This window comes from Setaria italica, chromosome IX (assembly GCF_000263155.2).
Source record: "Setaria italica strain Yugu1 chromosome IX, Setaria_italica_v2.0, whole genome shotgun sequence".
Classification (NCBI taxonomy): Eukaryota; Viridiplantae; Streptophyta; class Magnoliopsida; order Poales; family Poaceae; genus Setaria; species Setaria italica.
The window spans coordinates 15,621,040-15,638,667 of NC_028458.1; the positions used below are offsets into that span (position 1 = coordinate 15,621,040).

At 42.9% G+C, this 17,628-nt stretch overlaps 1 protein-coding gene across 1 annotated transcript; it reads left to right on the forward strand.

Annotated features, from left to right (window-relative positions):
* The first annotated feature begins 12,374 nt into the window (after nt 1-12,374).
* LOC111255797 lies at nt 12,375-15,387 on the forward strand. Its single transcript, XM_022822992.1, has 2 exons — nt 12,375-13,139; nt 14,576-15,387. Exons 1-2 carry the CDS (start codon nt 12,774-12,776, stop codon nt 15,167-15,169), a joined length of 960 nt encoding a protein of 319 aa, XP_022678727.1. The 5' UTR covers nt 12,375-12,773; the 3' UTR covers nt 15,170-15,387.
* The last annotated feature ends 2,241 nt before the right edge of the window (nt 15,388-17,628 follow it).

The following is a 17,628-nucleotide window of genomic DNA, read 5'->3' on the forward strand; positions in this document are numbered from 1 at the left end:
AGAGATGAAAACCAGTTAAGACCACAAATTTTGCAAGTATTTTCAATTCTTGAACTAAAAGTAAAAGTAACAACTTTGTTACATGTAGCAAGAGAAGCTCTGTTTGTTTGAGCTTCCTGGCAGCTTCTTAGCATGAAAAGTTAGAAGTTCAAACAAACAGCGAACTTTTCTTGTAGCTTCCGAAAAACTGGAAGCCTAGAAAAATTGAGTTTATATGGAAAGCTGGAAAGCTATGTTTTATGAGCTTTTCGTATGTTTTTAGCTTAGAAAGCTAAATACATCTTCTAAAACCTAGTGTTAGCTTTTCAGAAGCAAAAAGCTAGCAACAGCTTTTCCGAAAAGCTCAAAAGCTGCAGCTAAACAAACAAGCCGGCCTACATAACGAGAACCTCTCTGTAAATATACCCATATTTTTATACTAAAAAAGGTAGGGCCATCCCTGTTGTTTCCCTAAAAAATTCACAGTTGACAACAACAATTATTCAATCCAATTGTTTCTGAGTTATGCACATTTGCTAGAATACATCAGTACTTGGTTCTAAATTATCAGAATTTTCATTGTAAAAATATATTAAAAATTCCATACTACCTATTTTTAAACTACCCTCATTTACTATTTGAACAAAATGAACACAAAGTGACATTATTGTCTTATCGTCCCATGTATATGATTTTCACCTAAACTTTAGTTTAGGTTTCTCTCCTTTCTTTTATGTGTGGAGTTTAAAAAACAAAAAATACATATTATGTCATGGACAACCCTACATATATAACAAATATGAATAACATGAGAAGAAAACAACAAAAATGTGTGGCACAAGACTCGACATTAGAATAAATAGCAGGGAAACGTATTGAATATACATGCACCTGCGTCAGCCATCTCTAAAGACTAAATCATAGTCATTCACCAAGTTCTATTTTCCATATACTCCCTCCATCCCAAATTATAAGTCATTCCAAGAATCTTGGAGAGTCAAAGTATATCAAGTTTAACCAAATTTATATGATAATATAATAACATTTATGATATCAACTAAGTCTCATTAGATTCCCATCAATTATATTTTCATAGTATACCTATTTGATGTCATAAATTTTTATAATTTTCTCTATAATTTTGGTCAAACTTGAGATGCTTTGACTCTCAAGATTTTTGGAATGACTTATAATTTGAAATGGAGGGAGTAATTTTTAAAAATATCGCTAGCATGTGCAGACGCACGGATTAATAGATCAGATGCAAATTTCACTGAGCACTCGAGCCGTGCGTGATTTGATGACTCCACAACCACAAATCTGCCTATCTTATTCAAGTGCGACGTACTTGGACGCGCATACTTCTTTTTTTTTCTGAAGCAATCACATGTACTGATGTGCACATATTTCAGAACGACTGCTGTTCTGATAGACACTTCATGCGTGTCGCTGTTTTCTGGTGACGCTACTATGGAAACACCTCTGCTACCAGTTGAGAACCCTCCTTTAATACCGGTTACGCAACCGGTACTGATAATTTCCCCTTACTACCGGTTGAAATAACCGCTACTAACCTGCCACACCATGCGCGGCGTCAGCATAATTAGTATCAATTGGTCTCCCCAACCAGTGCTAATTATTTTTTCTTTCCTTTTCTCATTTTCTTTTCTATTTCTTTATTCTATATTCATATTTCATATTTTTTCCTTTACGTATACTAATTCTAATACGCTAATATATATATATATATATAAAGCTCTATTTATCATTAATATTACATTTGAGATACTATTATATATATAAACATATTGTGCATATACATATATGAATAATATTACATTGCCTCAACTTTCCAAGTTCAACATTTCGTATCTACTATTCTGAACCCGAGTCCTGACAGTGATGTAGATTTGATCCATCGTTATGAAACTCACCCGCTGGATTTACTACCTCGTTCAGAAGAAATCTACAGAGTTGATCTTGAATTGCCCTGATGCAGTCCATGTCGAGAACTCTGTCCTTCCTGTTCATCATCTGTGTTAGTGGCAAACATTATTATATATATATATATATATATATATATATATTAGATCAATGTGTTTGCACAATCAGAACTAATTTATTATTAAGAATTTTGTATATGTACGGTTAACTCATGGTCAGTCATACGCTTCGGACCTACAAAGCCGTGGATGAACTCACATACGTAGTATCCGCATAAATTGTTACCCGGCTCCTATCTCCAACACTATATATATGGAAAAAAAGTTATAAAATACTTGTTGTGTTAAAGGAAGTGTCACGAGAAGTGAAAATTCAACACATACTGGGAAATAAGTCTCCAATAAAGTTCTTCCTTGAATTCACCCATGTGATTTCGACGAAATTGAGCCCATGCTTTGTTGAGCGTCTATGATGTCATTGTATTCTTGTTTTGGTTTCCTCAAAGAGTTGAAGACATATACGAAGCTCATATCAGGCATGACAACAATGAGCATCCAATGGAATTTGTACAGCTAAATTAAAGCTAGTTAATCTTATATTTAACTGCTAGTTCGAAAAAGAAAGAGATGGGAAACACACTCACTTGAAGTTGTACGGTAATAGTATGTACTTATTGTAATGTTGCTTGTCGAGGAACGTATATATATTTTTCAATGTCCGATTTGATTTATCTCTTAGATTTGCCTCATTTACAACATCGGGGTCCATGAAGCCTACGTCATAGTATCCTTTCCTCTGACAAGTTTGAATCTCGATCCTGCATGATACAAAATCGAATAGGAGTTAAGACATCGCACAATGACTAGAGCTTGGATTTTGAAGCTAGAGGATATTAAAGACTTACGGAACCTAACAACTGACGAGTGACTTGTCAAGTGCGTCTTGATTGTATAGGAAATACAGTTCCTCCAGCAGGACATTTATGATGTCTTCCCCATGAAAATAATGTTGATCACCAATCCAAACTTCAAGCACGACAAAACCCTCGGCTGAAGCCTCCATGTACGATTGGTGCAACTTGTACATCTTCGTTGGGAGACAGTTCACCAACTGCGGCCACACAAGCGGTTTCCCATACTCATATTTCCATTTAGCAGCCCAAGGTGCTTTGGGATATGATCCTCCCCTCAAAGTTGAGCTACGGTCAGATTTGTATCTTTAGCAAATTGTAACAGGTTCTTATCAAACTCAGAAAGCACCTGGAGCGGGGCAACCGATTGGTTGGATTGGGCTCCGAGTTGTGGAATAGTTGACCCACTTTTCTTCCTCTTCTTAGAAGCATTTGTTATTTGTTTGTCGTAATCAAATAGAGGTGGTTTCTCTGGCTCTTTCCTTCGCTCCACCTCCATGCTTCTAATGAAAGCTCAAAGTTTACCCTTATAAACTGGTGGGTCTTGCTTCGGCTTCTCCCTTGCGAAGAAATCTTTTACCTCAGCATCCACTACTATGCAGAGTTCCTCATCTGTCAAATCACATGGGTACTTGGGTGGTAGTTGCTTCTTCTTCTTCTTTTTCTGCTTATTCGTAGCCGCAGTAGGTGGAACTGAAGGCGTTTTTCGCCATGTAACCATGCTCATAGGAGGTGGAGGTGGACTCATGCTTGGATCCCTATCTGGTAGTGGACTCATTCTAGGATCCCTGTCTGGTAGTGGAGAGGGTGCCCTGACAGATGGCGTAGGTGATATTACCCTTAAGCCTTGAGGAGATGATCCCAAGGTCGGGGGATTCGGTTGCGTAATCCTTATGTAGTGCTTGGGCTATAGAATCCAACCATGGATGGCTTCTCCTAGATTCTTTTCCCCATCACCTCCAGGGGTCTCCAATTTCAGGTCATCCCAACTGTCGACCACTCGGTCCACCCCAACTTTGACATAACCGAGAGCTGGAATCTCCACGTCATGAAGTGTTTGGCCTTGCGTCGGTTTCTCAACCACACCATAAGCCACCACGATGAGCTTGTTTTTTGTAGGAGTAACAAGCTCACAAGGGCTTTCCTAGTGATGTCATCCACGCGGTGGCGTTGGTTGTCCTCAAGTATGCCAGAAGATTCTCTAGCTGGGGCTTCCGTGGAAGCAATACTACTTCGACATTGAGTGGGGCTTATGTTGACATGTGCCCCTGATTCAGCAGCAGCAGCTTGTTCACTGGCTTGTTTGCTAAGAGCTAGCGCCGCACGCCGGTCGATTGCTTCCTCCATTCTTGCCTCTGTCAAAGCTACTTGTTCTTGCAACTCTCGCAGCTGTTGTGCGTGGTCGGCCTTACTTCTTTGGCGACTTCTATATGAATCAATGTGCTCACGACTTGCAACTCTCGCAGCTGTTGTGCGTGGTCGGCCTTACTTCTTTGGCGACTTCTATATGAATCAATGTGCTCACGAAAGGTAAACTTCCATGGAATTTCTCCTTTGCCTCGGCAACATCCAGGGTGTTCGGGATTACCAAGTGCCATAGTCAGCTCATCCTTCTCTCGATCAGGCACGAAAAATCCATCGACCGTTGCCTTTATTAAGTCAACAAGCCTCGTAGCCGCTTCTCTTAATTCATGGCCGAACACAAATGATCCATCTTCAGGATTGAGTGTGACGCCATGAGCATAATACCAATTCTTTGCTTGCTCCGGCCATTCAAGAGTTTGCGGTACTAGTCCCCTAGCAATTATGTCATCTTCCATCCTCTGCCATTTCATGATCCCTGACTTATAACCTCCAGTCCCAAGACGATGAAAGTTTTTCTTCTTGTGAGCATTGTCAGTGTTGGTATGAGTTGTCTTAGCGCTCTTTTCCGACTACTTGAACTATACAAAGGAATCCCAATAATCTCTTAACTTCGGGTGATTCGTGAAATCAGGTGTAAGACCCTTCTTTATGCACTCTTTGTTCGGGTTTTTCTTGTACATCTAAAAAGCAATTGAACCCTTCTTGAAGCCCCATTCTTTTACTTTGTCTTCATCTACACCTTTGAATGTGAAGTTTTCTTTTAACAGTTTCCATAACATTTCTTTCTCTCGATCAGGTACCGTGCTTATGGGGATCGGGACCGTGCTTGTTGAAGCGACGCTGTCAGGTCTTTTCCAATTCTAAAAGCTTATTGGGATGTTATCTTTGACAAGAAAAAACCCAATCTGATTCACCAATTTTGTCTTAGCATTGGCAGGAGCCATTGGTTCACCATCTTCAGCAATTTTGTGATGATGATACGGCCCTCTAACTTCTTCTTCTTGCATGGTATTATGTCTAGATACATATCAAAATCTATGTATCTAGAAATGCCAAAACAACCTACGATTTGGAACGAAGGGAGTACTAATTTGCATAATTTAGGTTTATTGCATGCCATGGCATTTCAGTGCAGATTTAAGATGCAACAGTATTGCCCTTTTTAATCTGTTCAGTTCAATGTTAACCTAAAGGACTGTATTTCTATGACCTTAATCGAGGCCAAATGCAGAGATATGTCCTTGAGCAAGGTCAAACGAAGAGCCAAGTCTTTAAGCGAGGTCAAATGCAGAGATATGTGCTTGAGTAAGGTTAAACGCAGAGCGACGAATTGACAAGACAATTTAACTCTACAACTAAACCCAGCCTTGCTGGGGCAACAAAGGTTCTTTCATTTATTCTTTTTTACTTTGGTTTATAAACTAGGAGCTCTTTTACGGTGCACAATACCACCACCTAGTGGTATAAAGTATAAACAAGATCTAATCATTCATAATTAAGGATAATATGGTAATTACATTAATTCCTTTGTTGATAACCAAAAACACAACATAATGGTTCAAATACATTACACAACATCATCTAATGGAACGTTAATAATCCTCCTTTTGACTAACGTCCCTTGGTTGCGATTGCGGCGTAAGTATAGAGCATCCTCTTTGGCTAACAGGATGCTTGAGTCAACCTCAACTAAAAATGGAGAAAGATCATTGAGCTGATCATAATCTTCTGAAATGTCAATCTTATCCTCAACTCCAATGATTTTTCTTTTCCCTAGAAGAACTATGTGGCGCTTTGGCTGGTCATTTGATTTATTAGCACCCTTACTTATTGGTTTGTTTGTCATGTCCTTCACGTACAAAACTTGAGTCACGTCATTGGTTAGGATGAATGATTCGTCTCTGTATCCAATCTTGTTGAGGTCCACTATTGTCATCCCATAGTTGTCTGTCGTTACACCTCCTCCAGTAAGTTTCACCCATTGGCACCGAAACAGAGGGATTTTCAAAGGCCTATAGTCGAGTTCCCATATCTCCTCAATGACACCATATTATCTATCTTGTTTTCATTGTTGTCTATTGCATCTATACGGACACCACTATTTTGGTTTGTGCTCTTTTGGTCTTGGGCTCTGGTGTAAAATGTGCACCCATTTATCTCATATCCTTGGAATGTCGATACTGAGATAGATGGACCTTTAGCCAACCATGCTAGTTGTTCTTCAATTGTGTCATCACCCATCAGTCGTCGCCGTAACCAAGAGGTGAAAGTTTCAATGTGATGACGTGTAATCCAGGCCTCAGTCTTCCCTTGATTTGAGGACCGTACAATAGCCCTGTGCTCCTCCATATATGGAGTGACCAGGGATGATTGTTGCAGGACCGTGAAGTGTGCTTTACGAAATGTATCCTCATCGAGGTCCATCCGAGCTTTCCTCCCTAATGTGCCCTTTCTCTTCAGTCTCCCCTCATGGTGTGATACAGGGACTCCAATCGAACTCAGGACATCAATAAATTCAACACAAAACTCAATGATCTCCTCTGTTCCATATCCCTTTGCGATGCTTCCTTCCAGACGGGCACAATTACGAACATACTTCTTCAGAACTGCCATAAACCTCTTGAAAGGAAACATATTGTGTAGAAATACCGGACTGAGAATAAAAATCTCTTTAATAAGGTGACTAGAAGGTGGGTCATGATATTAAAGAAGAAAGGTGGAAAGACCATCTCAAAGCTGACAAGGCATTGCACCACGTCATTCTGCAGCTTTAGTAGATTGTTTGGATGGATTGCCTTCTGAGAAATCATGTTGAGGAATGCAGATAGCTTCACGATTGCCATTCTCACATTCTTTGATAAAATACCCCTCAGTGCAACAGACAGTAATTGTGTCATCAGGACATGGCAGTCATGGGCCTTTAGATTTATGAATTTCTTCTGTTTAAAATTTATTAATGCATGTATATTGAGGAGTAGCCCGATGGGACCTTGATACTATTCAAGCACTCAAACATGCTTTCCTTTTCTTCCTTACTGAGAGTGTAACTGGTAAGATGCTAGTAATGTCCATCATCTCTCTTTTCCGAATGTAGGCCATCTCGTTGTTTCATACGTTTCAGATCCTGATGTGCTTCAATTGTATCCTTTGCCTTTCCATATATACCCAAGAAGCTAATCACGTTCACGCAAAGATTTTTCATTAGGTGCATCACATCGATTGCATTACGGACCTAAAGGACTTCCCAATAAGGTAGCTCTCAAAATATAGACTTCTTCTTCCACATGGGTGCATGTCCATCCTTGTCGTTCGGAACATGTTGGCTACCAGAGTCCTTGCCAAAGACTACCCTCACATCCTTTATCATATAAAATACACGTTTACCATTACGGTGAATGGGCTTAGTACATTTTTCTTCCTCCCCTTCAAAATGCTTCCCTTTCTTTCTTAACGAGTGCTTAGCAAAAGGAAATCGACGATGGCTTGTATACATGACCTTCCTACAGTGTTTCAAATATATACTGCAAGTATCATCTAAACAGTGCGTGCAGGCTCAGAATTCCTTGTTTGACTGTTCGGACAGATTACCAAGCGCCGACCAATCATTGATGGTTACGAACAACAATGCTTGTAGATTAAAAGTCTCCTTTTGTTCCTCATCCCCCACACGTACACATTTTTCCTTCCATAACAGTATAAGTTCATCAATCAACGAACTTAGATAAACATCAATGTCATTCCTAGGTTGTTTTGGGCCTTCGATAATTATCAGCATCATAATGAACTTTCGCTTCATGCACATCCAGAGCGGAGGGTTGAACATACATAAGGTCACATGCCAAGTGCTATGACCACTACTAAACTCACCAAATGGATTGAATCCATCTGTACTTAAACCAAACCGTATGTTCCTTGCATCCTTTTCAAACTCGGGAAACTCACAATCAACTTTTCTCCACTGGGACCCATCAGCGGGGTATCTGATTATTTCATCTTGCTTACGTTCTTCTTTGTACCAACACATCAACTTTGCATGTGCCTTGTTTCTGAACAAATGCTTCAACCGTGGTACTACAAGGAAATACCGCATTACATTCGCAGGAACTTTCTTCATGATGGCCTTCCCCTCAACATCACCAGGGTCATCTCGCCTGATCTTATAACGCAGCGCTTTGCACACAGGACAAGCCTCTAATTTCTCGTATTCCTCACCATGATAGAGGTTACAGTTATTAGGACATGCATGTACCTTTTGTACCTCCAAACCTAGAGGGAAAACAACCTTTTTTGCTTTGTACGTTGAGGACGGCAATTCGTTCCCCTCGGAAAGCATGTTCTTTATGATTTTCATTAACTCATTGAAACCCTTGTCAGAAACTCCATTTTTTGCCTTCCATTGCAACGTTTCCAGTGTGGTACCCAACTTTTTGTGCCCCTGTTTGCAATGTGAGTACAATAATTTCTTATGATCATCTAACATACGCTCGAACTGTTTTGACTCATTCACATTCTTGCATTCTTCCTTTGCATCTCGCAACACCTGACCTAGATCATCGATAGGACTTTCTGCCTCGCTCATCTCTTCTTCAGCCTCGCCTATTGGAGCATCTTCAAAGGCACTTCCTTCAATCCAGTCAAGAATGTTGTCATCTTCTTCTTCATCATCATCATCTATTATAACTCCTCTTTCCCCATGTTTGGTCCAAATAAAATAGTTAGGCATGAGTCCAGAACTGTATATATGGGCGTGAATAGTCTTTCTGGATGAGTAATCCTTCTCATTTTTGCAATTTCTGCATGGACAACAAATGAAACCGGACGGCGGTTTGTTGGATTCTGGCTGATCGAGAAAACCACTCAAGCCATTAATATACTCCATGGAATATTTGTCTACATTGTACATCCATTGCCGATCCATCTACAAAATATTACTGAACCAAAGATATTCTGATCATCCATACAATTATAAATAAAACATAAAAAACATGAAACAAATATCATTTTACTAAAATCATGTTAATTCTTTTTTTATTCCTGCAGTATACGAATTAGCTAGAAATTGTAGTAAAAATGTTGAATTACCTGGAGAATATAGAAAAATTCTTGAATTAGCAAGAAATGAACATTATTTCCTACAATTTGATAACAGCTAAATTAACATGATGTAATTTTCACTTATTTTTATACATTTCTAAGAATTAACATGATTTATATAAATTCTAGCTACTTCAAGATTTTTTTTGTAAGTTAACATGATTTCCTACAATTTCCTATACAAAATGGTGCTTTTTTTGAAACAACAAATATGAGCTCTAAATAACACATTCATATAAATGAAAAATCTCTCCATTGTACCTTATTCTAAAAATCATAAATTACTCTAGCTCTAAAGGATAAAACTTAGTATACTAACCATGTATCAAGGGCACTTGAATTAGTGAAATCTCCACGAAATGATCACAAATCCGGCAGCACCTCCCCCTATTTCACCATGAATGGATGAAGCCCGAGCGGGAGGAAATAGCTCGGGCAGGAGAAAGAAAGAGGGTATTTATAGGAGGAACTTTAGTACCAGTTGGGGGCACCAACTGGTACTAAAGGGTCCACATTAGTATTGGTTGGTGCCCCAACCCGGTACTAAAGGAGGGGTGGCACATTAGTACCAGTTGAGGGCACCAATCGGTACTAAAGGGGGGTGGCACATTAGTACCAGGTTGCGGCAGCAATCGGTACTAATGGGTGGTGGCGCATTTGTACCGGTTGGGGGCACCAACCGGTACAAATATATACCCTTTAGTACCGGTCACATGGACCTCCCGGGGAACTAGCCGTTAGGTTCGGTACTAATATAGTAATGCTCACATTAGTACCGGGTTAAAATGCAAACGGTACTAAGTCTCGGGACGAATGCTCATTTTTCTAATAGTGTGACTTGTTGGACCGTACCAAGAACAACTGTAAATATGGGCTCTGCGCACACATGGGCAGATTGGTCCCAGATTAATCACTCTCTTAAGGAATAGCCACTTGCTTTTTCCAATCTATTAGGAAAAGAACAATGTGATAACCGTAGGATTAACATTATCGTTTGCATTTCTTGGACACCAAGGTAAGAAGTTTTCTTGATGAAGAGGGAGCGGAAGTTTCTCGTGAAATGGAATCACAACAAAATGAGTTGACCAAACCCCTTGTCCTTCTGTCATATAATACAAGTAGAAGCATAGTAGTAATAGAAAAAATATAGAAGTAATGTAAATAGGGGAAAATATTTTGCTATGGAAAAAGTCCATTCCACTACCCTAGCTATCCACTTAGTGCAATCTACCCCCTAATTAAATTTGTGTTTTTTTTCTTTGCACATAAGTTGATTTAAGTTCAATTTTGTGGGGTGACATAGGCATTAGAACTTATGTTATATTTCAAGATTTTTTCATCATTGTTTTTCATGCAATTTTGTTTCTTTAGGACTAATTTAGTATTAGATGATCCTAACCTATGAAAATAATCATATCAACTTCTTAATGTATTTTCTATAACATAAGTTATGATGTCCTATGTCACCCCACAGTTTAGTAAAATGTTTTTCCTTTTACTGGAAGTTTTATTTCCTGCCAATGTTTTTATAAAAATATCTCTTTCGTTTTAGTTCTTAAATACTGTTATGCATGAGCTCAAGCAATTATTAACCAACAGTCACATTTTTTTAAAAAAAACATGTTAGCATGACAATATTTACTGGATGCGAACCAGATGATGGTAATTTCACAAAAAGTGGTGGTAAGTTAACTGGTGTAGTAGTGACTGCTAGTGTACAGTCAGCAGATGATAAGAAAAGATGGGCAACTAGGACTAGTCAAAGTGGAGTTGTTCTACGCAAGGACACACATCCATACCGGTTTCCCTGAGATCAAAATCTGCTCGAAATTTTCCGGGGCCTCAACGTCACGTTAGTTAATTAGTTGGTTATTAGGGGGACTTTCATTTTACCAATTCGATCAATATTCTTCCTTTTCGTTTTCTACCTTGTAGAATGTTTTGTGCTCAATCTTTATGACTCCTTATGATGATGCATTTATCTAACAAATTCCATAGGAAAATAAACTTAAAGAGAGAAATCTAGAAAGGTACATGTTCCCTCGGTGCCCTGATGACTAAAAAAAGATGCATGCAGACACCACAGGCTCCTCTGATTTTATTTTTCACTTTGAGAAGCACAACCCCTACTCGTTCCAAGGTCTAAACCATTAGTTCTGAATATACTTTTTAATTAGCGAAGCAAAAATCACTCAATGACTAATTGAATAGAGACCACAAAAAAAATTCCAGAAAACTTGTTGCTAGAGAAATTGCGGCCACATAGCTAGGAGTACTTTTTATACATAGGGCGGGATTCAGTGATTGCATTGTGACAACACAGTAAGGACAGAGGACTATTGTGTTTCATGCTTTCATCGTTATGCATGTGATACTGCATTCGACTCGATTACTTTTTGCAACGTATAAGGACGCAGGACTAGCTCGTGATGAAGCGAGAAGAGCTCCACACACTCTCCGACTGCGCAATTTCAGAAGAGCTATCGTTCCTGAATAAAGGACATCGATCTCAGTAGAAGAGATACAATCCCATCTTATTTCCCTGTCGGCTGAAGGATCCCGATCCAGTACTGGAGACAACATGGACTGAAAGAACTGGAAAATTCAGGCACATGACATGTAGCATTATCTATCCTAACAAAACCGGTGGCACAGGACGACGGGCGCTGTTCTTCCCGGAGAATCAAAATCCATTTAACAACTGGCCAAACCAAAACAAATTAAAAAACAAAAGTTAAGCTCATTTCTCTCGCAGAACTGTATTTCAACGTTGAAATAGAAGCTGCTAGCGCTGGCCATCTGTAGTAGTACGTGCTAGTATTAATGTGCCGCGTCATGAGGCCTGAAGACGACCGTGCCGAAGCGATCGACATGAGCTCCACGCAAGATCTATCCATTTTCTTTGATAAAAGAAACCATCATACAATTTCATGGAAGATACAATAATCCCACGTCTATATCGATCATTCCTTGGGATTCGCCTGTTTCAAGCATTTGTAAACATTCTCGTTGCAAGCTTGCTCGCAGCTTGAACAATAGACTAGCTAGATTTTAATTGAATGCACCCCATCCTCCTCTGGCACCAGTGTTGCGCGGTCTCGCTACGAAGCGGTCTCCAACCGCTGCTCTCGTGTCATAGGCGACCGTGACTTAAAAATTCCTCCGCGCCTTAGCTAGCTTTCGCGAGCTGATGCTGTTCCATTCCATGAATTGCAATCATGACCCCCGAAGCAACACCCGGTGCGCCTTGTTAGAAAATTCGTCTCCGAAATCCTCTTCCAAATCCCATCGAGCACGCAGCTCGCATATAGCCTGAAGATTCTAGCTCCCGGTCAAGCCGACCCAAGGTTATTACAAGAGAAGAGGAAGCTTGTTTCCTTGTGCCGTGGCGGCATGTCTCGGATGGGCCAGCCGTCGTCGTCTTTGCCGGCTGGTCACAGCGCGCTGCTCTAGCTAGGTAGCGGCGGGGATTATTGGGACCATGCCTGTGCTCGACGAGGGCTGGGCTGGAGCAGGCGGCGGCGGCGGCGTCTTCGACGATTCCAGCAGGCAACGGTGCTCCTGCCTGCCGTTCTGCTTCTGGGGCGCCAGCTCGTCCAAGCCCGCGGGCGCGCCGGCGAAGAGGAAGCGGCGGCGGCGGCTCAGGCTCAGGCTGTCGTGGCTCGCGTGGCCGTGGTTCTTCCGGAAGGGCGGCGGCAAGCGCAAGGGCGCGGGCGGCGACGGTAACGAGAGCAAGGGGAGGAAGCGGAGGGGGAGGCGACTGCTGCTGCTGCTCACGGCGTCGCTGCAGCCCAAGAAGGCGCTCGCGTCCGTCGTCTCCGGCGGCAGCGCCCTCCTGCCGGCCAAGGTACGTCGAGGCCCATGATCTCGAGCAGTTGATCGGTGCTACGCGCTAGCTCTATCGTCGTCGTGACCAAGACTACTGCTTGATTGATCGATCGATTGTGTGCTTTGATTTAATTATTGGTTAATTTTGACGTCGACCGGATCATTCTTGGCGCGTAACCGGTGTACGTAGTTAGTCGGGACTGAGTTGGTGGGTGGTTTAACGGGATCGGCGTCATGGCGATGCGGGAAGCTGCGTGATTGACCAACCAACGCCGTCGTCCTTTGCGTCGCTGTTGTGACTTGTGAGGTTTTGGGCGCGGCGCGACTATGGCTTGTCACGTGGGTTTACTAAAACGTCGTGACTCGAAATCGATCAGCTTTTGGTACTCTTCATGGTTGGAATCCTTGGATTCGTGGAGAAATCATGAAAGGATTGAATTTGAACTTTTTTTGTGTGTTTCTTAGCATTCACTAGAGGACAAGGTAGAGAGATTCTCAGCTGCTGGCCGGATTTTGAAGTCCTTAGAATAACTATTTTGAAGAGAGCAAATGGTAATAATAGTACAACACTAATTAAAAGCCTCACGTTCGCATTAGCATTTCAGGTGGTTTTCACACTCGATTTTTGCTCCTCCTCATCATTGTGCCAAAATCTTTGAGGTTCACCCACTGTCGACTGCCTTAGAAGTAAGGGTGGAGCTTCATCCAGACTAAAGAGTGCAATGGCCCCTCTGCCTAAAGTAATTTATCACTGATTGAACAGTAAACTTGGTATTATTCATCCATGTTCAGTGCTCCGTTCCATTGACCATCCCCGTCTGAATTTTGGGTCAAGCTCTGCCTCTACTTAGAAGAGCCCATGGCGGCAGTACAATCTACTCTGCAGGTTAAATTCTCAACTAGATGAGTTAATCTTCTTAAGAAGTCAAACAAATACTATATGAATTCAACCTTCTTTGTTATTCTGCCAAAGGCCTAAATAAAACTACAACACTTTGACACCACCTAGTTCGCGTCCCTAGTCTTTGCCGCTAAGCAAATCAGCAAAACCTTAATTAAAAAAAACAAATCAGCAAAGATACGAGCCGTAGAATCTGGATTTTTCAATTCTAGCCTTTCGTGGGCGACAACAAGAAGCAAGCTAAGCGCGATACTATACTTGTTCTTGTTGCTTTAGCTGGGCCCATGCGCCGGTGATGATAGGAACCCTTACCTTCCTGCCACTATGCTACTGGTTCATATTCCCTGGATTCTGATTTCTGAATGCATGCCATGCCAATCATTTTCGTGCCATGCTGCCAATGGTCAGCTTTCATTGCAAAAACGTGCTGCTGGACCAGCAGGCATATTCTGAATTTCTGATGTAAACTAAACGGAGCTGTTTATTTGGTCGTCCATGTCATCGCTCAGCCGCTCTCATTCCCATGCATGCATGATGGTCTCTGCACTCTGCAGGTGAGCAGTTTCGGTGACGCCAAGAAGCAAAGCAACCGCAAGCCACGACCAGCGGCAGACGACGGGCCAAGCGGCAGCAGGCATCCGCAAGCCTCGACATCCGCTGCGGCCACGAGGACCAGATGGACGAGCACAGCGCCTGCTCCTCCTCGGCCAGAGACGAGCCAGTCGGGCCCGAGACCAACCGATGGCCCAGCTGTCGTCGCCGGCCGCACCTGGCGAGCCCCGTCGAGGCGGCACTCGTTTCGCCATCAGTCCGAGCGCACCGGGCTGTGGACGGCGGCGACGACGCTGGGCGTGATCGTGCTCTTCGGCCGCGTCACCGCGGTGGTCTTCCTGTGCTCGTGCCTGTACGGCGCGCGCTTCGTCCGGGCGCGGCTGGGCGGCGCCGGCGCCAGCGCCAAGGCCACGAGCAGTGGAGTTGCTGGCGGTGGTTGCGGTAGCCGGCGGTTCGGCGACCCGGCGGGGGTGGCCGGCGAGAAGGTCGTGGTGAAGGCGGAGCCATGCGCCACGGAGGAGTGCAAGAAGAAGGTGGTCATGGTGGGGTTGCTGGAAAGGCCAGGCAAGACGGCCTCGTCGCGCTTTGGTAGGTGATCATCACAAGCTGACGTTGTAAATGATGCCATTTAGTTAGGGCTTTTGAACAGTTTGGGGGAGATAGCACGGTGTGTGCCGGTGGTGATGCAGTTTTGCTCTTGTTTCTCTTTGGTGAGATTGGCATGGAGTCTCAGGCCTGTATATGATTGGATTGGTTTTTGGTTATGCTCAGTGACTGGCATGTCATTCTATGTTTTTCTATTGGGCGACTTGGGCACAGCACAAATACAGGAGCTTCAGGGGTTCTAGAACAGCAGTGCCCCCATCCTTGAATATGATGCCAGTTTAGTTGAATGGCGTTCTGTCAGGTGAGCTAAGGTTCCAAAGATCCAAACAAAGGGTAGCAACAGTTTCAAAAGGTACTAGAAAGAAAGATGGCAATGCTTTCTTTCTTCAAATAAACTAAACTTAATAGCTGTTGTAGCTAAGAGGTTCAGGAGTGGTAAATCGTTGGGCCAAATTGCACCAATATTAATTCTTGCAAAATGTTTTGCTTTATCCATCAAGTGAAACTGAGGACCGTGAACTTTGAGAAGGCAGAAGCGTAGTCATGTAGTTTCCAATATTTGTAACCCTCATTACTAGTCCCTCAAACCGTGCCCCGCACAGGCTCGTAAATTTTAGAGATAGAAGTATTAAAAACTTATGAAAAATTAGGTTGTTGATAATCAAAATTTCTTACCTCCTCTTTCTACCTTGTTAAATACTAGCAAATATGTTCATGCTAGTGGTGTCGGCTCCACCAGCCGTAATGGTGGATTATTGACAGTAGGCAGGGAAGGGGTTGAGGAGATTGATTATGTTCATTAGCTGGCGACGAGTGGAAGTAGGAGTCACTGGAGATAGATGGGGAAGCTTATTGAAGTTGAAGAAGATGGCACCAGAGTTAGAGAAGGAGTTTTAAAGGAGCCCAAAACTTTGCATTTGATGGCTTCTTTGGTTCTTCTTAATGAAAACCTTGTCCATATGGGACGGGTGATGTAGGCACTAGTGGTATTGTGTATTGTGCCCTCTTGGAGGCACTACCTTATAAGTTCTCAAGCAATCTGTACTCTATGGTAGCTATGGATATTGGTTTTTTGTCTATCCAGTGTGGTCTGTGTCATAGCCTTTATTATTGAGCTAATGAATTAACCTCTCATGGTTAGAACTGCCTTAAGCTATGATTCCGCTATTGCCCTAGTTGGGGCAAAGATCATCAGAAGTCGAGTTTATGAAACATTGGCTACTCGATCTACAGATTGTTGAGCTCTCTTTTCCTTCTTTTTCTTTGTTGTAGTTCTTGTTTACATCAGCGATGTATTTTGGCATTCTGATGTCTTGAGTGTCGGGCATACACCCCAGGTCCACGAGTAGGCCTTGGACGGTCCACCAAGGGACGTACTCGGACAAGATCAGAATAAGGATGGGCGTATCCTTCTCGGATTAGTCTTGTATGTTTATGGAAAACTACTCGGGCCAATACCGAGTAGAACTCTGTAATAGTACCCGACTAGGACTCAGACTTGTAACCCTGCCCTCCCGTGTATATAAGGCCGGGCAGGGACCCCCCCCCCCCCGACAGATTGTCCTCAAGACCAGAACATACATCAAATACAAAACCAACACACAGGACGTAGGGTATTACGCGATCTAGCGGCCCGAACCTATCTAAATCGTGTTCCTTGCGTCACCATTGATTCCTTGATTCTCGATGATCCTCACCGCATAAAAGATCACCTAGGGTACTCCCTAGGCGAGTTGCCGGTCTAAAACACCGACAGCTGGCGCGCCAGGTAGGGGATTTCGTCGAGTTTCTCAGCGCGAACTCAATGGTGAAGGTTATCATCAGGCCCGTTTTCTTCATCGAAGCCGGCGCCACCTTCGTTTTTGGATCCTGGTTTTGCGTCGCCGAAGGCTCGGGATCGTTCCGGCGCCAGATCGTCGACACTCAGGAGAAGAAACCAGAAAATCTGACCAGAAAAAATCAAGATTTCAAAGTCAACGAGTTTGAGTTCGACTACGCATCGGATTCGACTTCGCCTCGGACTACTCCAACCTTCCACTCAGGGGTCGGGCACTCCCGACCCCAGGACTCAGGGTCGGGCGAGGCGGAGCTACTCCTCCAAAGGGTCGGGCTCAGCCGACCCCTGGACTTAGGGTCGGACTCGCTTCGGATTCGACGGCCCCAGTCAGCATCCAAATCGGTTTTGACTTCAAGGCGGTTCCCGCACGGACTCCGCAATGCAGCCAAAGTCAACCAAGGTTTTCTTGCTCGAACCCGAGTCGAACTTGGGCATGACGAAGATGATGACTCCGACTCATCCTACTCACCAGAGATACCATTATCTGGTCCAGCCCAAGGGTTGGTAATAACTTCAACATCACAAGGCAGATTCATCCACTGGCCAGGATTGCGACCACCTCTTCTCGACCGTGACTACGACTCGCGCCTAGTCGCCCATATAAACAACTTA